The sequence below is a fragment of the Peromyscus californicus genome, unplaced genomic scaffold, assembly GCF_007827085.1.
Source record: "Peromyscus californicus insignis strain IS unplaced genomic scaffold, ASM782708v3 Scaffold_11__1_contigs__length_118956290, whole genome shotgun sequence".
Taxonomy (NCBI): Eukaryota; Metazoa; Chordata; class Mammalia; order Rodentia; family Cricetidae; genus Peromyscus; species Peromyscus californicus.
Window position 1 is genome coordinate 109,206,555 of NW_026294402.1, and position 22,771 is coordinate 109,229,325.

General features: G+C 48.9%; 1 protein-coding gene across 2 annotated transcripts in view; it reads left to right on the forward strand.

Moving 5' to 3' along the window:
* The window catches only part of Osbpl10 (oxysterol binding protein like 10), a 248,742-nt gene that overhangs the window by 58,812 nt on the left and 167,159 nt on the right, over positions 1-22,771 (forward strand). For both annotated transcript variants that reach the window (XM_052723469.1, XM_052723478.1), the window contains exon 2: positions 20,713-20,888. In XM_052723469.1, coding sequence (XP_052579429.1) covers positions 20,713-20,888 — 176 coding nt within the window. The remainder of the gene's footprint in view (positions 1-20,712; positions 20,889-22,771) is intronic.

The window sequence follows — 22,771 nt, forward strand, 5'->3', positions numbered from 1 at the left end:
GCTTTGTTTTTCCAAGAACAAGAGCTGAGTTTGGGTAGGTTAGAGAAAGGACAAAGTCGGGCCTAGGACTCTTCTGCCCTTCGGCTGTTGGTTTATGTGGGAGTTGTCAGGAGCAAGTAGAATATTCCAGCGGTTCATGATTGCACCTTGTGCTGTCTCCACTTTATCCTCAGGTCAGAGCCCCTGGCTAGTGTGCGTGCAGAGAGGTTGAACTGTTTCTTTTATTTATTTGAGTTCATAAAGCTTGTACTCGGGGTTGTTCCACTGGCTGCCTCAGTTGATGGGGGGCTAGGTGAACTCTGGCACCGTTGACACGGTTCCCCATCTACCCAGCTTCACTGAAAATGCCTTCCTTACACATGCCAGGGCCGTATGGCATTGGGGGGGGGGTTCCAATTAGATTGCATCATATGTCATTCATGCTATTATGTGTATGTAACACAGAAATACAGCATCTAAGTTTATTGATTGATTGATTATGTGTGTATATGTATGTGAATGCAGGTACATATATGTCACAGATTGCATGTGGAGGTCTTTGAGCTTCTCAATGGAGAGGAGATGTGTGTGGAGATACTTATGGGCTTCAATAAAGAAAAGGTGTGTAAGATGGACTTGAATTGTTGATCTTGGAAGAGAGGTTTTTTGGGGGGGGGCGGGGAGTGATTTCTTAACTTTTTATTGCATCCTAAGACCTTAGAAAATAATTGCTAGTTTTTTACAGTTTATAATTTCTCAATAACCAATTATGCATAACCCTCCCCCATCTACAGCTATCAACATTTTACCTTTATTTTTGTCTAAAACCCACTGTTCTGTTGTGACAAAATGCACATGACGAAATTTATCGTTTTGTCTATTTAAGTTTTTTACATTTGTTGATTGATGGTGTGTTTGTCTTCACATTGGTGTGGAGGTCAGAGGACAACTTTTGGGAATCAGTTCTGTCCTTCCAACATGTGAATCCCAGGGTCAGGCTTGACAGCAAATACTTTTATCCACAATCCAGCTTGTATTTTTCCAACTTTAAACTTACCATCCACCTATTCCCCTCCTCCCACCTCTCTCTCTCCCTTTATTTTTGGACATAGGATCTTATATAGCCCAGATTGCTCTTGAACTCATTATGTAGTTGAGGATGACCTTGCACTTCTGATCCTCTTGTCTCTACATCCCAAGTATGGGGATTATAGTATGCACCACCACCCTTGGTTTATATGCCGTCCTGGGGATTGAACCCAGGGCTTTGTGCACTGTAGGCATGCATTCTACTAACATCCCAGCTCTGACCTTGCTGTTTTTAAGCCGTGCTGGTTTGTATGGAGGATGAGGGGAGATTGCCCAGTGGGGTCTGACTCTTCAGCTCCTGCCTGCAATCCTGAATCAAGGGTGCTCTTCACAGGCAAGGCGGAGTTAGATGTGTAAGACAAGAATGGCCAGTGTCTTCATATTACCCACATGAGGACGCTTTCAAAGGAAGGGGAAGAAAGCCATGGTGGGAATGTTGGGAATATTGCACTGCCTGCTGGCCCTCGCCATACTCCAGAAGCTCTGGAAAGTCCGTGGGAGGCCTACAGCCTCTACATAGGGAATGTGAGGGAGGCTCAGATGCCTTCACCTGTGTGTTGTCATGAAAGCTTTGACATTATCTGGCCTTTGCCTTTTCCAATGGAATTTTACTGGAACACAGTCACACCCATGTTTTTACTACATCAGTAGATGTAGTCACTACTGTTGGCCTGCTGTATGGCCCACAGAGTCTAAAAATACTTTCTGGCCTGTTTAGAAAAAGTTGACAACCCCTGTGGTGGGGCCTGCACTGTGGGCCCTGAGCACTCCAGGCCCTGTGTTTAAGGCTCTACCTCAGAGAGCAGATGAAGCATGGGCAGCCACATTGGAGAATGTGTGGCCCCTGACTTGGTCTACTGCAAGACTTAAGCCATAGTGATGCAAAGACTCAAAGCGACAGCCGTCATGTGACCTTGAACCTGATGTTCTCTGCTTCGGTGATCTCATTCTGGAGTCGGTAGCTCCCGTGGGGGCTGAATAAGCCAGGGGCCCTCTGATTCAGACTGTGTTGCTTAGAAGGGGAATGTGGATCTGCTGTGGGGCTTTGGCAGGCTTGAGAGACTTAGGGATTCGCTTGGAGGGAGTGACAGTTGTTCCTTGTGTTTTTGCAGAGGATTAGGAGTGGTGGGCACTCAGTACCTGCTGGGGACCCGAACTTGAGTCCATGTGCTTGTCCAGCAACCCTTTGACCATGGAGCCCTCTCGCCACCCCGTCTGTCACCACGACCATTATCGTTTTAAACGGAAAGGTGTTAGGTGGTTGGTTTTGAAGCTGCTCCTCGGAAGGAGGGCAGTTCTAGTACAGATGGATGAGACGTTGCTGAAGGCCAAGTGGCGTTGGTTGCAGCTGGGACATGGAGAGTGGCCCTGGCAAGAGAAGCCAATGTGATGGTTTATGTAAGTCGCCATGTACCGTTTGATCCAAGAGAGGGGAATGAAATGGTCAGGGTGCCAGAGTGGCTGAGCAAAATCGGTGAATCACTGCAGAACTGTTAATTTAATTTTTTTTTTTTTTTTTGCTAATGAAATAATTTGCTGAGAGGAGGCAATTTAGTGAGAAGGCCCCCTCCCTCTCTTTTAACTTCCAACTACTGATGATGGCTTTCATTAGAGATGAGTTGTGGAGTTAATGGCATCTTTTATGTTCCATCTTGCTAGCTCCATTTTCCAGGACCAAAAACAGCCTCGTGAAACAGGAGGCAGAGGAACTGGAAACCAGGTGGAGTTGGTCTTCTGGCCGAATGATGATACATTTATTTTGGAGGAGAAAGGATAGGATCCAGAGAGGAACTGACTGATTGCTTTAATAGCTTCACAGGTTGGAGATTGTTCTAGAAACATTGCCTCAAGAGACTACCAGAAAGCCTAGCTGGCAGTCTGGGGCTTGAAAGTTACTTTCTTTGTTCATTGATCTATGGGTGTGTTTGTGGAACTAGCAGTTGGTTATAAATCCTGATGAATTCTAGCTGAATGTTTAAAATTTCTTAAAAACATTTTTGAAAGATTTATTTTATTTATTTATTTTCATTTTATGTGTCTGAGTGTTTGTATGTGCACCATGTGCATGCAGTGCCAGTGGAGGCCAGAAGAGGGCGTTGGATCCCTTGGAAGTGGAGTTACAGATGGCTGTGAGCCACTATGCGGGTGCTGGGAACTGAATCTTGGTCCTCTGCAAGAGTAACTAGTGCTCTACTGAGCCATCTCTCCAGCCCTACTAACTGCAACTCTGTGTTTGCACTGCATTTAGGTGTGTGGAGGCTGGAGAATGACTTTGGGTCCTCCTCCTCCTCCTCCTCCTCCTCCTCATCTCTCACTTTGACCAGAAACGTGTATTTGGCTAGGCTGACAGGCCAGAGACCCTCAAGGTCCTTCCTATCGCCTCTTCCCCTAGTGCTGGGATTACAAGTGTGTGTCACTGTATGTAGATGGCTTTTGTTTTGTTTTGTTTTTAACACAGGTTTTGGGGCTCAAACTCGGGTGTGTGGCAAGCATTTTACTGTCCGCACTGTGTTCCCAGCTTCACAGGTCTGTGTTTTAGGGTATTTCTCTTTGGCTCAATGAACCGTCTCTCCTGTGACCTCAAGTTGACATCATTAGAGGGCCTTGACCAGGCTCCTCGGCTGTAGAAGCAGTTTCCTGGTGGCTAGTAATCACCCAGTTAAGTGACAGCTAAATAAACTGTTCCTTTCAGTGCCCCCAGGGGAGCTGCTGATCTTCTCCCTACGTCTCACTGTAGGAAGTGCTCCCACATCTATAGGAGATCAATATCCCCCAGGTACTTCAAAATAGCCTGACCAATGGTGGCAGAGTGTTACAGCAGAGGAATTGATCTTGGAATGTCCAAAGGCAAGCAAGCATCCGGACGTGATAGGGAACCTGAGTCAAGGATGTTTATTCCTGTCCAGTTTGTTTTAAACCTCAGCCTCACTTGTGAAATGGAGTGGACGTCAGTGGGCTGTCTATGCAGCAAAAACACCCACACCATTGTCCCTGACTGGGCACCCGGCCTCTAAATCATCTGGCAGAGCCACAAATTGTCAGAGTGCAGGGGAGGAGGTGTCTCTTGTAGCTAGGCTTGGTGAAAACAGGTTAAACCCCCCCCCCCCCCCCCCACACACACACACCCGGTTGTGTTCTAGTCCTGGTCTTAATTTTCTGAGACAGGGTCTTGAACTCATCATGTAGCCAAAGGTGACCTTGAATGTCTGATGCTCCTAAGTGCTGGCATCACAGGCATGCTCCACCATGCCTGGGTTATGTGGTGTGCTGGGCATCAAACTCACAGCCTTGTGCCAACCACACCCCCAGCTCCACCCGGTATGCTCTTCTTGATCTCTCCTGGGCTGTTGCTGTAGCTCTGTGTGGCTGCTGCTACTGCATCCACCAGAAGGAACATCACTGTAGAATGAGACTTGGTTTCATGTCTTTGCTCTGAGTCCCTCAGGGACTTATCCTGGTACCTGATATCAAATCCTGGTGCTTCCCACATCTGCCAGGCTCCGTTTTTTGCCTGGTACTAGGACAGTGCACCTGTCTTGCCTGTACCATTGGGGACACACCAGCTTTCTTCTGTCCTTCAGCCTGCTGTGCCCACTACCTCCCCCAAATTGATAATTACAGTCTGGAATATTGGTTGTTTGGTTTAGCCAGCACTTCTGGCCCTTGTCCTGTTTGTCGCTCAGATTAATAGGTCTCTGTGGCAGACAGGCAAGTGGGATCTTCATGGTTGCATCTTGTCACTCTGTTTCTGGTTTTCTAAGGATTTACTGTGTGGGTGGGGCAATAGCTCCGTTGGAAAAGCTTGCTATGAAAATGTGAGGACCTGAGTTCCGTCCCCAGCATCCTCACAAAAGTCAGGTGTAACTTTAGCTCTGGGAAGCAAACATAGGATGATTCCTAGAGCTCTTTGGCTGACCAGGCTAGCGGAATTGGCAAGCAGTAGGTTCAGGGACAGACCCTTTCTCAAAAAGTAAGTCCTATCACAATTAAGGAGGATACCCGCCATTGACCTCTGGCCTCCGCATACATCCACAGGTATGCACACACACAATAAAGTGCTGATTGACACTGAATGTACTCCTCATATCTCTGTAGCTTCCCTTCCCTCAGTGGAGCACCATTTCCACGAGGGCAGGAACCTGTCTCTGTGTCTGTCTCTGTTTCTCATGTGGGTACTTAGGAATCAAATCCCCAGTCCACTGGGAGAACAGCCAGTGTTTTTAACTGCTGAGCCATCTCTCCAGCCTCTGTGTGTCTGAGTGTTTGCATGTGTATGGGCACACGTGCCGTACATGTGCAGTGTGTGTGTGTGTGTGTGTGTGTGTGTGTGTGTGTGTGTGTGTGAAGATCAGAGGCTCACACTGGTCATCATCCTTGATGCTTGTTCTCCACCTCATCTGTTGAGGCAGGGTCTTTCACCTGAACCCACAGCTCACTGATTTGGCTGAGTCTAAATAGCTAGCTTGCTCTGGGAATGTCTCCCTGGTGCTGGGATTACAGGTAGGCTGCCACACATGCCCAGCACTGTAGCTTAAGTTTTCCTGCCTGGCCCACAGTCAGGGCAATTCTCTCTCACCTGCCAGTCCCACAGCTGCTCAGACCCGACCAAGTAAACACAGAGACTTATATTGGTTACAAACTGTATGGCCGTGACAGGCTTCTTGCTAACTGTTCTTACAGCTTAAATTAATCCATTTCCATTAATCTATACTTTGCCACATGGCTCGTGGCTTACCAGCTTCTTCACATGCTGTTTCTCAACATGGCGGCTGGCAGTGTCTCCCTGCGTCAGCCTTCCACTTCCCAGCTCTATTCTCCTTGTCCCACCTACACTTCCTGCCTAGCCAATGGCCAATCAGTGTTTTATTTATTGACCAATCAGCAACACATTTGCCATACAGAACATCCCACAGCACAGCACTTAAGTGGCATCTGAGTAGTGGCCCTCATGCTTCTGTGGCATGTGCTTACCCACTGAGCCATCTCCTTGTCCCCGGCTTTGCCTTTAAAGACTTTTATGTGACGGTGGCAATGTAAGTGGAACAATTTATGAAGGGACATTTGTGTTTACTGGGACCACGAGGGAACACGCATTAACCTGCTTAGGCACAACACTGAACTAAGCCCAGAGGATGCGCTGTCAAGGGAATTCCCTGAGGAATCCCAGTGCAGTTAGTAGAGATGTTCAGAACGCCACCGACAGATCATCTGAGGAGTCATATTAATATGCAGGCTTCAGCTGCAGCTTACTGGTGGGAGAGCTACGGAAGTAGGTGAGTTCTGGCTAGAACCGGGTCATATGTATTTTATAAAGAACTCATTTAAGAGATGGCCCTGGGGTGATGTGAGAAGCGTGAAGTCTGGGGTGGAAAGGGATTGACTGGCTCTTTCTCCTGGCAAACTGAAGTGGCAGATGATCGATCTGTGGAGCACTCTGAAGGGTGCCCGCCCGCTGCCGTGTGCTGACCTGGTTGATGTTTGTGTGGTCTGAAGCACCCGGGGAGGTCACTGCCTAAAGCTATTCCATCGAACAGGCAGGAGTAATAAGCCTGAACACGGGGACACGCTCAAACTTCTGTCAACATGAATGTGTGTTTGTACACCTGCAGGGAACACGGCTTTCTTCTCACCTCTCCCTCCCATCTTCTCTCCTCTCCTTTCTCCCTCTCTTCCCTCCATTTCCTTTCGAGACAGGGTCTCATGTCTGGTCTTGAACTCATTATGCAGTCAAGGATAACTTTGAAATTCTGATCCTATTACCACCTTCCAAGTGTTGAGATTACGGGTGCACACACCGCCTTGTGACCAGGCACTTCCTTCTCTTTTTTATTATTATTCTCTCTCTCTCTCTCTCTCTCTCTCTCTCTCTCTCTCTCTCTCTTTTCCGAGATGGGAGTCTCCCCGGTCTCAAACTCTTTGTGTGAGAGAGGGGATGAGGTGGGGAGAGACTGGCCTTCTGTCTGTGCAAGCGTGTGTACAGTCCAGAGGACAATTTGTCATTCTTTAGGAGAAAGACCTTGCTTTGTTTGAGTCTTTCATGGATCTGGGGCTCACTGACTTCTTGAGACTGACTGGCCAGCCAGAGAACCCCAAGGATCCTTACCTCTGCCTCCCCAGCACTGAGAACACACATCTACCATGTGCCTGATTGTTTTTTTAACCCTAAGTTCTAGGGCTGGAACTCAGGTTCTCATGCGTGTTCAGCAAATGCTTTTCTGACAGAGCGCTCTCTCCAGCCCCTGGCCTTGAACTCCTCATCCTCTTGCCTCTGAATGCTGGAGAAACAGGTGAGTGTCACCATGGCCACCCCCTTAGCCGTGTCTTTCTGTGGAGTTTCCCTTTGTTTGAGGTAATTCGGATAGTCAGTGGCTATTCAAGCGGTAGGCTTTGACACGGAGTCTTTTCCTGTCTTTCTTGCTAAGAAGCCTTAGATATTTTCTCCAAAGATGGAGTGATGGAAATTCCAAACCAGATTTGGAAAATAATCAAAGGGTTTGCAATGTGGTGATATTTATTAATCTCTCTGTGTGCATTAATCTCAACTCCCCGAAGGATCATCACTAATGTTATGAAAATGGCCCTCCTTATGGAATGCCACGTGCCCCCTGACACACTGATAAGCTTGATGTCACCGTGTGTCTTGAGAAATAGGAGTCACAACTCGCATCTGAAGAATGTCATCCCAGCTCGTGCCCCTGCATAAATAGGCCAGCTACGACCATCTCAGGATTTCCTTAGTTTATATGGTTTGGTGGCTGTTGTATTGTGCTTGCTGTGTGCTGAGGATTCTGAGCGTTTTGCAAACACTGACTAGCTCATGCCCTTGAAGCTCCTGTGGGGGGATAGTTTCATCACCGCTGCCTTTGTGGCCTCTGTCTTTGTTTTGTGTGTGTGTGCACATGCTGTTAGGTTAGAGAGCATTCTCTCCCAGAACTCAGCCCCCACCTCCCCGCCGCTTCTGGACAGAGTAGATCAGTAAGCCTGTCCTGGACTTGCAGTCTCTCTCACCCTCACAGCGGGGAGCCCAGAGCCGTACCCCCAAAACCTAGAGCCAGCACTTTGAATTCTGTCTTTACTTCTATCTAGTGGCTTCCTTCTTGGTGACTCTGGCACATAGGCTGGGCTGCCCGGGTATGGAACCCTTTTTCCTACCCAGAAACCTCTAAGAACAAGGAACGGCTTGTCCTTTGGAACTGAAGGGAACTGAAGGGTCTGTACCCTTCTGCAGGACCCCAGCCATGCTATCCATGACCACTCTGACCTCATGAAGTTCTGCTTTGGACCTGAAGTTGTGCTGTCTCCCGTCAGGGTCCTGTCATGGCTAACAGTGGCTGTAACTTTCCCAATTAATTCAGCCTTGGTGAAGGGCTTTTCATCCTAGCGTCCTTTGTGCCACACCACTTCTAACATCTTTTAATATTTATAACACTTGCCTCTGGGTTAAGAAATATTTGTTGTAGTAAACCTCAAAACTGAGAATTCTGCCCATTAGCACACTGCCCCCGCCCCCAACATCCCCCAGGGAACAGGGGATATTGTGCCTTTCTTCTGAGCTCAGTGGTTAAACACAGCTGTTTCTCTAGGTATAGATTGGGACAAGTTCAGTCTTAGCTGGGAATGACTTCCATACAATGACCTTTGAGTTAAGCTGGTGGGAATTCTGGCCCAGGCCATCCTCTCTTTGGGATTATGTGTTCCTTGGAGAGCACATTGTGTGCCCACAGTTGTCCTGGGAAGATTCAAGCAACTGAGATGTGACTCCATGTGGTCCCCACCGGCCATGCTGTGCACAGCTTTGTGTTAGAGGGACACGGAGATTTCAATCTAGCACGTGGTAGTTTCTCATTTGCTTTTTCGGGTTCACTTAATTAAATGCCAGGTGGAGCCAGCCAGCCAGCCAGCTAGCCAGGGGATTTCATTTGGAAACTGTGTGTTTTTCTAGAGCCTTCTGAGGTAGCTCGGTCTGATTGCCCATAGATCATGCTGACTTCTGGGTGCATTAGTGCCTGGGACTAATTGCCTGCTTGGCCCAGCCTGCCCTGCGTGGCCCTGAGACTGCTGACTGGGTGGCTATTACAACTCCTGCAGAGTGTTTTGGTTCCCTGCCAGTCTGGGAGGCATGGGTCATGCTGGGCAATGGAAATTGGGCAATAAACGAATGCTGGGTGTGAGGAGCCCTCAAAAGGGAGTGTTGGGAGAGGCTGAGAGAGGGAAGGAAGGTGCCATGTTTACTGGTTAATTTTCTCCCTGTGACAAAATACCCCACAAACCAACTTGAGGAACGGTTTATTTTGGCTCACAGCTCGAGGGCGAAGTCCACCATGATGGCAAAGGCATTCCGGCAGGCGTGTGAGACAGCTCCACAGTCGGGGACGCTGCCCATCTTTGTTAAAGCTCCCCGGAAATGCCTTCATAGCCACCCAGAAGTGTGTCTTCTAGGTGATTCTGGGTCCATCGAAGTTGACAATCAAGATTAACCCTCACTGTATTTCCTGGTGACCCCTACAGCGCCTCCCCCGCCCCCCAGCATTCTTCCCGCATTGGTTTGTGTTTCTCCCTGCCGTTCACCCCTTTCCCTTTTCCTATGCTGATGCTGGCAGAGGGAGATTCCTGGGTACCCTGGGTCATGGATCCAGCAGGACCCTCTGCCTTTGAATTCCTGTCTGTATATTTGGTATTTCTTGATCACTGTTTCCTCCTTCCTACCTTCTTGCATTTAAAATTCTCTCTCTCTCTCTCTCTCTCTCTCTCTCTCTCTCTCTCTCTGTGATGGCTTAATTGAGTTCATACTATTCTTGCAGAGGACCCCAGTTCACTTCCCAGCACCCAGTTCAGGCAGCCCGGAACCACCTGTAACTCCAGCTCCAGGGCATCCAATGCCTCCTCACAGGCAGCTGCAGTCATATGTACATACCCATACACCGACACACATGCACACACACAAAAATAAAATCTTAAAAAAAATTAGGGGTCCTGGAGAGATGGCTCAGTGGTTAAGAGCACTGGCTGCTCTTCCAGAGGATTCCTGTTCAATTCCCAGCACCACATGGAGGCTTAGAATCACCTGTAACTCCAGTTCCAGGGACCTGATGCCCCCTTCTGGCCTCTGTGGGCACTGCATGCATGTGGTACACAGGCATACATGCAGGCACAACACCCAAATATGTAAAATCAAAACTAAAAACTTACTTTGAAGTTGAGGCGCTGTGTTCTAAGGTAGAAGTTCTCACTGGCTTTTATTGCTGAGAAAAGCAGGGTAGTGTAGGGATGAGGAGTGCAGCCCTGGGCGTCCCCGTGCTAGGCAAGTTCTCTTCCACTGAGCTACACTTCCCTCCGCTGGGAAGTCAGTCAGCCTCTCTGTGCCTAGGTTTCCTGTGCTTCCAGATGGGCGGTAGTGGTACCTACCCACTCTCCATCATAAGGTTAGGCACGGATTACCAGTTGCTCTTATTTTTCTCTACACTCGCTGCTCTTTTCTACCGTCCGACACTGGCATAAAGCCCCAGCTCTAGATACGCCAACTAGAGAAACGAGGAAGACCCTACTAGAGTGCCTGTGACGTAAGCACGAGGACCTAAGTTTGAGCCCCACCACTCGTGTGAAAAGCCAGGCACCCCAGTGCTGGAAGGGGCTTGCTTGCCAACCAGTGTAGCCAGTTGTAGATGAATTTCTAAACGGTCTTATTAAATAAAACACACACACAGATGTAGAGGTTAAAGCCTGAGAGAGATCAGAGGAATAGGAACAGCCGCAAGCTAACCTCACCTCACCCATACTTCAGATTCCAAACGTGAGCGACTTCCTGTCTACCCACGCCTATATGCCTTGCTGTTCTGCCATCTGATTTGCTCTCTGTCCAGCTATATCACTTCCTCTTCCTGCCCAGCTCTGTCACTTCCTGTCTATACAGACCTCCAGACCTCCATGGTTAACTAGTGTTGGAGTTTAAGGCATGTGTCACCACGCCTGGGGCTGTTTCCAGTGTGGCCTTGAACTCACAGAGATCCAGGCAGATCCCTGCCTGCCAAGTGATAGGATTAAAGGCATGTGCTACCATTGCATGACTTTTGTGTTTACTTATAATGGCTTGGTTTTTCCTCTGATCTCCAGGCAAGCTTTATTTATTAAAAAGCGCAAATAAAATATCACCACAGTCCATCAATGAGCCCCAGGCTCTGTGAATGACCTTGTCTCAAAACTTAAGGTGGGAGCGATTGAGGAAGACTTCTGATCCACACAGTCTTTTGGGAGTCACTTGTTTTTCTGAGACATCTGAAAACTGATGTGACAATGGTCTTCTTCTACAAAGGATTTTCAGTGTGATGGTAGTCACCTGAGTTTCTAAGTGGATTCTGGGGTTTGGAAGCTTTCTGACTAGTGAGTGATTGGTCATACAGCTGTCATCTGTTAATTAGCCTGAGTTTTTTAAAATTAATATAGTCTTATTCTGACTTTCTCAGTGAGTGCGCTAAGCATCATTTCCAGTGCCAGGCACGTGGATTTGGCAGTCACGGTGCGTTATTCTCAGCGACTAATTATCAAGCGCTCTGCTGAAGCAAGGGATCAGAGCTGTCATGTGCTGTTCCTGTTACCTCAAAGCAGCTGTAGGTTTCTCTCACCCTGGGTTCTGCACCACGTTTCCCACAGATATTTGTAGCTTCTGTGCAGTGGGTGCTTTGGCTCCCCGCACTCCTCATCCACGTCCATCAGCTCCTTCTGGCAGTCAGACCATCAGTAATTCCACCATCCTCACCCTGACTGGACTGTTGTTGGGCACACTGCAGATATTCTCATTCTTTAAACACATTTATGAAGGTGTAATTGACATGCTGTAAAATCCACTTGTTCTGAGTCTATGTCTCCAGTGGTTTTAGTTGTTTATATTGTAGTTAACAACTACTGATGTTCACTTTGAGAACATCACACACACACACACACACACACACACACACACACACACACACACACACACACACAGTGGGGGATTTTGCAGTTCGTACTGTTCCCACTGGAAGAAATAGATTGCTATGGTCCATTCAGCATAAGGAACCTTAGGAATGGATGGAGTCACAGGTGAGCAGGAGACCCTAGGCGCACCCCCCACTTCCCCATGGCATTGCCCCCTGCTTGTCTCAGAACTCTGGGAATTGAAAAGTTACAAGCATCTGCTATGGGATGAACCCTTGATCTGAGAAGGGGTAGTCTCAAGCCCCAAATGATTCAGCCTGGAGACTCTGTCCTAAAGCAACAGGTGGGGAACTAGGGAAGGGGGGCATCCTGGCCCATAGAAGAGAGATCAGGAATTTCTCATGATCCAGGGATTTCATAAACCACTTCTTGTACCCAGTCAACATGTCAGCGATTTTTGCTTTTCTCCATGCTGGCGTCCCTTTCTGCAGAATTGTATATTAAACATGGCTGCTTGAATGAGTTGCCATCTTTAGTTCCAACACTACCCTCAGCCCCCAGCAGCTGTGATTCATGCTGCATCTCTCTTTCCCTCGTCTGGATGTTTCACACACAGAGAATCTGACCACATGTCACCTTTTGCCTCTGGCTTCTTAAACCTCGAGTGATTTTGTTCTCACCCCTGTTGTAGTCGATTCATTTCACTCTTATTGCGGACTAGTGTTCCATGGTAGATGCCCCTCATGCCTCATCTGCACACCAGTTGATGGCTGGTGAACAGCTTCCAGTTCTTGCCCGCTGTAAGGACTACCGCTTTGTATGTCTGCATGAACTTCTTAGGTGCCAATAGATGGATGTGTTCCATTCTGCTTAGTCAGTTGGTAGGAGCGCCTGGCTGTGCTTCCCCAGAAACTGTTCACATTCCTCCCAGCCCTGCAGGAAGGATGTGGATTCCCATTCTCACTGCTTACGACTGTACGTCTGTTTATTGTTGTTATTCCAGTGTGTGTGAAATGGGTCTTGCTGGAGCTCGCATATACATTTTGCTAATGACTACCAATTGTCTCTTCTTGTATATTTGTGCGGTGTTTCACCCTCATTGCCACCCCGGTTCTGTTTCCGCTGCTGTGATAATACACCTTGACCCAGGGAAGAGAGGGTTTATCTTAGCTCCCAGTTTAGGCTTACAGTCCATCATGACAGAGAAGTCAAGGCAGCGAGAACTAAAAACAGCTGGACACGTCACAGCTGCAGTCAAGAGCAGGAAGAAATGTCTGCATGCCTGAGTGACACTCGCCAGTCTTCTCTACTATGGTCCAGGAGCATAGGGAATGGAGATGCCCACTTACAGGTTGGGTCTCCTACAGACATGCCCACAGGCCAACCGATCTAGGCAGTTTCTCACTGAGACACTCTTTCCACTGATTCTAGGTTTTGCCATGTTTATAATTAAAACCATCTAGCACAATTGTCAGCTTCACTGGGTTGGAATCATTCAGGAACCACCCACCTGGTGTGTCTGAGGGTGTTCCAGAGAGGTTTAACTGAGGAGGGGACCCACCCTGAATGTGGGCGGGACCATCCCTGGACTGGGGTCCCAGAATGACTAAAAAGGAAAAGTGTGCCGAACATCAATGTTTATCTCTCTCTCTGCTTCTTCACTACGGACACGATGTGACCAGCCACCTCATGCTTCTGCCACCATATCTCCACTGCTGTGACAGACCGAATCCCCTCAGTGAACCAAACAAATCCTTCCTTCCTTACGGCATCTTGTCATAACGATAAAAAATAAATAATGTATTGTTAAGTATTCTTATACTTTTGTTAGCAAAAATAGGATCTTCTGTCTGGTTCTGACTGGGTTATGCATCTTTTTCTTCCTTAAAAATAAAGTCTTGCTGTGTAGCCCAGGCTCATCTAAAACCTGTATCTTCCTGCCTCAGCCTCCCAGCTGCTTGGGTTACAGGTGGCAGCTGGCTTCCTGTTGTAGTGTTGAGGTGAAGTTCTGCACACGCTTTGGCTGTGTGTTCCTACCGTTTGTTGGGTCTTCCATCAAAGCCCTCTCAGAGACTCTGTGACAGCACCCTTCACCCAGAGGTCCTGCTGCAGTCCGGCTTGTTGGTAGGCCATACATGAACTTTGGGTTGTTTTCACGTCTGCCCTGCCTTTGACTTTCTGTCAGTCTTCTCTAACAGCTCTAAAGTGTGTGGGTGGCTGGGCCCTGCTCTGGCTTCTGCTGCATCTGTGCCCAGATGTGGAGGACCCAGGAGAGTGTGCAGTCTCCTCCTGCTGCATCTGTGCCCAGATGTGGGAGGACAGGAGAGTGTCCCATCTCCCTCCCTCATGGATCTTCTGGCTAGATCCCTAGTTAGTCTGTGACTTACTCCAATGTGTTTGTAGCCTCCAGCTCAGGAGGCCTCTGGTCTTCACAGTGTACCTGGGGGATGGCTTTGCCACTTTAATTAACTGCGTTCCCAGGCATATTAGCTGCTTCTCTCCCCAGAGAGCACAGTGCTGTTTCTGTTGGCCTGGCCTGGGTGAGCTATTAGCATAGCAGGACAGTCATGGGGACAGTCTCAGCTGGGTGTGCAGCTGACACTGGAGCACAGAGCTGGTTAGCCTCCCTAGTCCGTGCTGTAAAAGGTGGGAACCCCAGAGCAGCTGGCCCCTCCCCTCCCTGCTTGACAAGGCCTCTCCCAGCCTTTTCTCACACCTGGGTAGCAGGCTTGCCACCCTCCCTCCAGGCCTCTTGATGCGAAGATGGATCCTACTCCAGATGCCATGAGAGTTTTTCCTCTTTTCCCTTGACCATGCTCAAGTCCATTTCAACCCTGTACCCTCTCTTCCATTCTGTTTCTTCATCCCCAGACCTCAGTTCCTCAGCTCTGAGAACCTCTTACAAGTTATAGCCGACTAATAGACTCATTTCTGCTGTGACACAGTATCATAGCTGAAGTCTGGGTTTTATTTCAGTGAATGTCATCAGCTCTCTTATCTCCCAACGCCAATGCAGGAAAACTGGTACATAATAGGTGCTCAGTAAATTATTCTGAGAAACAAATTGAGTGCTGGTGAGTTGGCTCAGTGGGAACAGCATCTGCCACACAACCCTGAAGACCCGAGTTCAATCCCCAGGGCCCATATGATGGAAAGAACAGATTCTCAAAAGTTGTCTTGTGACCTCTGCATGCATGCTGTTGGAACCTGTGCACATGTGTGCATACACACACACACACACACACACACACACACACACACACACACACACTGATAATGACTATGAGGGTCAAGACTGTAACTCAATTGGTAGAGTACTTGCCCAGCATGTACTAAGCCTCGAGTTCAGTTCCCAGTGCTGCATAAACTGAGTGTGATATCACACACTTGTCCAGCATTTCAGAGTTAGAAGATCAGAAATTTCTTAAGACCATGCTTAGTTACATAGTGATTTTCAGGCTATCCGGGGCTACATGAGAAACTGTTTTAGGTTTAGAAAAAGAAAAGAAAAGGCAAGATAAATAACTCAAGTGAATCCTTGGCTGTGGAACTAGAACTGTCTCCTTCTAAACCTTGTTGAACTTTTTTGGGCTTTTTTGTCTTTAATCATAATGTGAATACATTTACCCAGAATATGTAATCCATACAAAAGGGCCCTGAGACTGAGCGTGAATCCCCATGTGCTGGTTAATCCTGATGCTCAGTGGGACAGGATTTTGAGTCACCTAAGAGACACACCTTTGGGCCTGTCTGTGAGGGAGTTTCCAGAAAGATCTCACTGAGGAGGGAGAATCCACCCTGAATGTGGGCCACACCATCCCCATGAACTGGGATCCTAAATGAAATAAAAAGGAGAAAGTGGGCCGAGCACCGACGTTAATCTGTCCACTTAATTCTGGCTGTGGGTACAATGTGGGCAGCTGCCCTACACCCCAGTAGCCATGCCCTTCCCGTCATAATGGACTGTGAACTAAAATAAACTGTTACCTGTAGTTGTTTTTTTTTTTAAACTCTTTGGGGACCCACCACCCAGCTCCCAAATAAATACATGGAGACTTATCCTTACTTATGAATGTTCAGCCTTGGCTTGGCTTGTTTCTAACCAGCTTTTCTAACTTAAATTATCCTGTTTCTTTTTAACTACATTTTGCCTCTGGGCTTTTTAACCTCTCTTTATTCTATATATCTTTCTTTTCTTCTTACTCTGTGGCAGGCTGTGTGACTGGGTGGCTGGCCCTGGCTTCCTCCTCTCCTCCTCCTTTTCTTGCTCCTCACTCTTTTCTCTTTTCTCTCTCTCTCTCTCTCTCTCTCTCTCTCTCTCTCTCTCTCTCTCTCTCTCTCAGTTTTCTCCTATTTATTCTCTCTGAATGCCAGCCCCGCCTATCCTTTCTCCTGCCTAGCTATTGGCTGTTCAGCTCTTTATTAGGTCAATCAGGCAGGCAAAGTAACACAGCTTCACAGAGTTAAACAAATGCAACATAAAAGAATGAACACATTTTTGCATAATTAAACAAATGTTCTGCAGCGTAAACGAATGTAACCCATCTTCAACTAACATTCTACAACAGTCGCCTTCGTCACGTGTCTCATCACCGCAGGGAGGAGAGTCACAGGCTCTGCCAGGAGTGTTCTGATGGCCCTTCTCCCCTTGTAAAAGAACGAACTCGGACTCCCCTAAGTTCCTTCCATCTTGTTGGCCTCATTGTAGCTTAACCAAGCAGACTCACTGCAGTTAGAACTCTGGCTTCAGACATGTCACAGCATTTACACTGCGGTGTGAGCACTGGTAAAGGGTGTGACTTTGGGATTGTAATGTGCACGCTGGGAGGGGGTTACGGTCTGTATTTAGGGTTGTGTTATGTACATTGGGGAAGAGGTCTTGTCTGTGTGATGGTTGGTTGTATTGTGTACATTGGGGAAGAGGTTTTGTCCATGTGATGGTTGGTTTTAAATTTCAACTTTGGCCCAAGCTAAAGTTAACCTGGGTAGAGTTTCACTTGAGAAATTATTCAGATCAGGCAGGCCTGTGGGTGTGACTGTTGGGATTGTCTTGATAGTTAATTGATGTAGGTCAACTGTGGGTGACGCCATTCCCTCTGGGAGGGGGTCCTGACCTATACAGACAGGAGAAGTGGCAGACAGCAAGGAAGGATTCGTTTCTCTCTGTTCTCGACTGTAGATGGGATGTGACCAGTGGTGGACTGTAACCTGGACTTGTAAGCTGGATAAACCCAAACCCTTTCTTCTCCTATCTGGCTTTTTGGCTAGGGTGTTTTATTATAGTAACAGAAATGAAACCAGAAGAGTCGGCGTTTAGGATTGTAATGTGCACATTGGGAGGAGGTTACAGTCTACATTTAGGATTGCAATATCATTGGGAGAGGGTTGTTTTCTAAGCAGGCTGACCTGTAGACCACAGAGATGATGGAAATACAGAAGAAAACCAGCCCTGTTGGCTTTTGCAAACAGGGTATTCAAGGCTCTGAATGCTCACATCACTTGCCCATGAGTGAGTGTGAGCATGCTTGGTTGCATGTGCCCAGGTAGGTGTGAGTGAGGCTATAGCTGTTTAAGCATGCCTAGCTTGGTTTGTCAGATTATGTGTGAGTGCCTATGTATGGGTGTGTGAACACAGGTGTGAGTGTGGTATGCACAGGTGTTTATGGGTTGGAGTGTGAGGACCAATGTGCACTTGGTGTTTGTATGCACCAGGATGCATCTAAGGATGTTAGTGATGGATTCATGTCCTCAATCCTTCCAGAAGGGCCTCACCCCCCAGCCTAGGAATCTGCAGGGCCTCTTCAGAAGCCAGACCATTAGAACAAGGGGGGTTTTCTTCTTGAGTTGATCTGGCTCCCCCACTTACTCTCTTTCCCCCAGAACAATCATTTAAATTTAATTTAGCAAGGAAAAAATTCTCTATACACCATTTAGTTCACCTGCACAGCAGGCAGATTGCCTGTTACAGTTCAAAGATACATACACACAGAGACACACAGACACACACACTCACACATACACACCCACACACATCTTCCCACAGACACCCATACACTCCCCCAACACAGACATACAGACATACAGACATACAGACACAGACACGCACCCTCACCCTCACAGGTTGTAGAGGTTAGGTTTGTTTCAACTGCTCTCTGGGAGAAAAGATCTTTAGAGTTTTATCTGGCAGTTTCATTTGGCTAATGCAGCCTAATCCAGAAATATGGTTGACTTTTCTCAGAATGAAAGCCACAGCTTTCTCTCAGATACAGCTCCAGGCTGGACCTGACAGAGCCGTGACCCCGTGGGAAGCCAAGTTTAATTTTTTTCTTCCCAGGAGCCGTGACCATCAGGAATTGCTTTTCTTAATGCCAGGTGGATGGCTATCATCTGTCTGTGACTCCAGCTGGCTTTACTTTGAAAGGCCATGTTGAAGGAACAAAATGTCCATTTGTTAAAATCCTTAATCAGACACTATCCCATCCCTCTGAGAAGATAGAAATTTCAACTATATTTAGAAAATAAGTACATGACTTCCTCCTTCCTTCCTTCCTTCCTTCCTTCTTTCCTTCCTTCCTCCCTCCCTCCCTCCCCCCCTCCCTCCCTCCCCCCTCCCTCCCTCCCTTCCTTCCTCCCTCCCACTCCCCCTCCTCTCTCCTCTCTTCTCCCATCCCTCCCTCCTTCCTCTCTTGAGACAGATCTCATGTAGCAACCTAGGATGGATTCAGATTCACTTATGTGGCTGAGGATGGCCTTGAACTCCTGTTCTTCCTGTTTCTGCCTCCCAAGTGCTGGGATTTGGTTATTTACTTATATACTTATTTTAACTCTGAGATTACTTACTTTATGTGTGTGAGTGTTTTGCCTACATGTCTGTGTACCATGTTCATGAGGTATCCTTATAGGCTAGAAGAGGGTGCTGGATGACTTGAAACTGATATTACAGGTACTTGTAATCTGGTATATGGGTTCTGGGCCTTGAACTCAGGCCCCCTGAAATCAGTCAGTGCTCTTAACCACTGAGTCATTTCTCTAGCCCCTATTTATTTTTATGCAGAGTCTTACAGTGTAGCTCAAACTGGTCTAGAACTCATTATATAACCCAAGCTAGCCTTTTGTATGAGGCAATCCTCCTGCCTCTACATCCTGAATCTTGAGATTACAGATGTGAGCCACTAGGCCCACCCAACTTGAAAGGAGTGCTTTGTTAATATTCTTTAGTACAAACAGTTTATTTTGCATTTGTGTTTCAACACTTGAGGGGGCCGGGGACTGTCCCAGTTGGCAGAGGGCTTACCTAGCACACACAAGGCTAGCATGTGTGAGGGCCTGGAGTGGATCCCCGGGGTGCTGGCGCAGTTGGCAGAGGGCTTACCTAGCATGCATGATGGTGGACCTGGATCCCCAGAGCTGCCCAAACTAAGGTTGGTGCATGTCTGCTAACCAAGTACTTGGTAGTCTGAAACAGGGGTATTGCTGAGAGTTTGAGGCTAGCCTGGCTATGTAGCAAGATAGTCCCCTCTGCCCTAGAAAAGTAACTATTTATACAATGCTTCAAACAGCTACCAAGTTGTCACCTATGAACTTTTTCGTTCTTTTTTTTTGGTTTTTTGAGACAAGGTTTCTCTGTGTAACTTTGTGCCTTTCCTGGAACTCACTCTGTAGTCCAGGCCAGCCTCGAACTCACAGAGATCCGCCTGGCTCTGCCTCCCGAGTGCTGGGATTAAAGGCGTGCGCCACCACTGCCTGGCAACTTTTTCGCTCTTAAATAGCCACAGTTACTTTTAAGTGGTAATGTGTGGACCTGTGGGTGTCGCATAGCTTCCCAAGCCTCAGAGTCCCTGAACATCCCCACTCCATTTTCCTGCTTCACACTCATGTGTGTGGGGTGGTTAGTGCCACAGACAACCAGAAACTCCTGCATGTGACTGAGATAATCCCCACCCCAAGGTCCCGGTGTTTGCTTTGACCTTCGTAATTTCTGAACCTTTGAAAAGACATGCCACTGACAGATGTGGCTTGCATTGTGATACAGATGTGGCTTGCACTGTGATACAGATGTGGCTTGCACTATGAGAAGCAGGCTGTTCAAATTGCTGGGGTCTGCAGTATGGCCATGGAGCACAACAGCTCTCATGTGGGAGATTTATCTTAGTGGTAAGGTTCATGTTAGGCCCTGGGTACAATGCCTAGTGTGGTGTGGTGTGTGTGTATGTGTGTGTGTGTGTGTGTGTGTGTGTGTGTGTGTGTGTGTGTGTGTAAACGAAGACACAGCTTTCACTCCAAAGGGACTAAGAGAGAGCTTATTCTGAGCTGAGTGTGAGTACCCTGGCCTGAGAACACCGACTCAAGTTGCCCCAAGTGACACGCGCCTCCGTGGAAATGATGACATGAAATTATACAGTCATAGAACAAAAGGTCACAAATGGAGACATTGCTGACCAGTGGGACGTCAGTTAGGTGCTGGCCTTCGTCTGCTATCTGGTGAGGTTCTTAGCTTCTGGCCTGCTGAAAACCAGGGGTCTCCTAAGAACTTCATGTATCCTAGAATCCCTTCTGCTCTCACAGCTGATGCTCTCTTATTTGGGGTGGTTCCTCTAAGTTCCGGGAAGAGTTCTGGTCTCTGGCTTTGTAGACTGGGTACTCCGATTGGGTTGCTTTTGGTTCAGAGTCTCTTACTGCACTGCACTACCGGGGACTGGCCGGGGAGAAGTCACGTGCTTCGCTCTCTCTGTTCAGGTACTTCGTGCTGGATTTCGAGGCTGGCCTCCTGCAGTATTTTGTGAATGAACAGAGCAAACAGCAGAAGCCCCGAGGAGTCCTGTCTTTGTCTGGAGCCATCGTGTCCCTGAGTGACGAAGCGCCCCATATGCTGGTCGTGTACTCTGCCAACGGAGAGATGTATAAACTGAGAGGTACGTTGTCCTCTGGTGACACTGTGAGCGGCCTCTCTACTGCTTTACGGGTGTGCTGCTGATTGGTGGCTCTCTTGTTTTTGTGGAGGAAATACCTTTAGAACTGGAGAGATGGTTCATTGAATAAGGGCTCCTGCTGCCAGGTCCGCAGCCTGAGTTAGAATCCCTGGTCCTACATGATGGAAGGAGAGAACTGACTCCTGCAAGGTGTTCTGTGACCTCCACAGGTGTGCCATGGCACACACACACACACACACACACACACACACACACACACCACCACCACACCACCACACACCACACACCAAATAAATAAATGTGATTAAAAACCAAACAAACCACTCTGAAATCTGAAAAACAAAAACAAAAACAGAACCCCAAACAAACACACAACTTTTTGATCCTAGCACTCAGGACACAGATGCTCTTTGAGTTCAAGGCCAGCTTGGTCTACACAGAATTTCAGGCCACCCAGGACTCCGTCGTGAGACCCTGTATCAAAAACAAATAAAAAGCACCTTTAATAATTGTCCAGACGCAGCAGTGACTCTCTTTCCTTGCTCTTCCTTCCTCTGGGGTGGGGAGGTGGAACAAATTTTAGGAACTGCTTGTCAGGGGAAAGGGAGCTCGTGAAGTTGGCTCAGCCCTGAAGACTTTCAGTGTTCATTCAAGACGCATGCGCACACAAACTCACTCAGTCACTCACTCAGTCACTCATCCACTCACTCACTCACTCAGTCACTCACTCACTCACCTGCCCACCCACCCACGCACCCCGCCCACCCACTCATCCACTCACTCAGTCACTCACTCACTCACTCACTCTCTCTCCACTCTCTGGCTTGATCTCTCTTTCACTGCTCCCCGTCACTCTTCCTCCCCCCCCCCCCCCCCCCCCCCCCCCCCGTCACTCTTCCTCCCCCGTCACTCTTCCTCCCCCCGTCACTCTTCCTCCCCCCCCGTCACTCTTCCTCCCCCCCCGTCACTCTTCCTCCCCCCCCCCGTCACTCTTCCTCCCCCCCCCCGTCACTCTTCCTCCCCCCCCCCCGTCACTCTTCCTCCCCCCGTCACTCTTCCTCCCCCCCCCCCGTCACTCTTCCTCCCCCCCGTCACTCTTCCTCCCCCCCCGTCACTCTTCCTCCCCCCCGTCACTCTTCCTCCCCCCCGTCACTCTTCCTCCCCCCCGTCACTGTTCCTCCCCCGTCACTCTTCCTCCCCCCCCCCGTCACTCTTCCTCCCCCCCCCCGTCACTCTTCCTCCCCCCCGTCACTCTTCCTCCCCCCCCCCCGTCACTCTTCCTCCCCCCCGTCACTCTTCCTCCCCCCGTCACTGTTCCTCCCCCCGTCACTGTTCCTCCCCCGTCACTCTTCCTCCCCCCCCCGTCACTCTTCCTCCCCCGTCACTCTTCCTCCCCCGTCACTCTTCCTCCCCCCCGTCACTCTTCCTCCCCCCCGTCACTCTTCCTCCCCCCCCGTCACTCTTCCTCCCCCGTCACTCTTCCTCCCCCCCGTCACTCTTCCTCCCCCCCGTCACTCTTCCTCCCCCGTCACTCTTCCTCCCCCCCGTCACTGTTCCTCCCCCCCGTCACTCTTCCTCCCCCCCCCGTCACTCTTCCTCCCCCGTCACTCTTCCTCCCCCCCCCGTCACTCTTCCTCCCCCCCCCCCGTCACTCTTCCTCCCCCCCGTCACTCTTCCTCCCCCCCGTCACTGTTCCTCCCCCCCCCGTCACTCTTCCTCCCCCCCGTCACTCTTCCTCCCCCGTCACTCTTCCTCCCCCCCGTCACTCTTCCTCCCCCCCGTCACTCTTCCTCCCCCCCCCGTCACTCTTCCTCCCCCCCCCCGTCACTCTTCCTCCCCCCCGTCACTCTTCCTCCCCCCCCGTC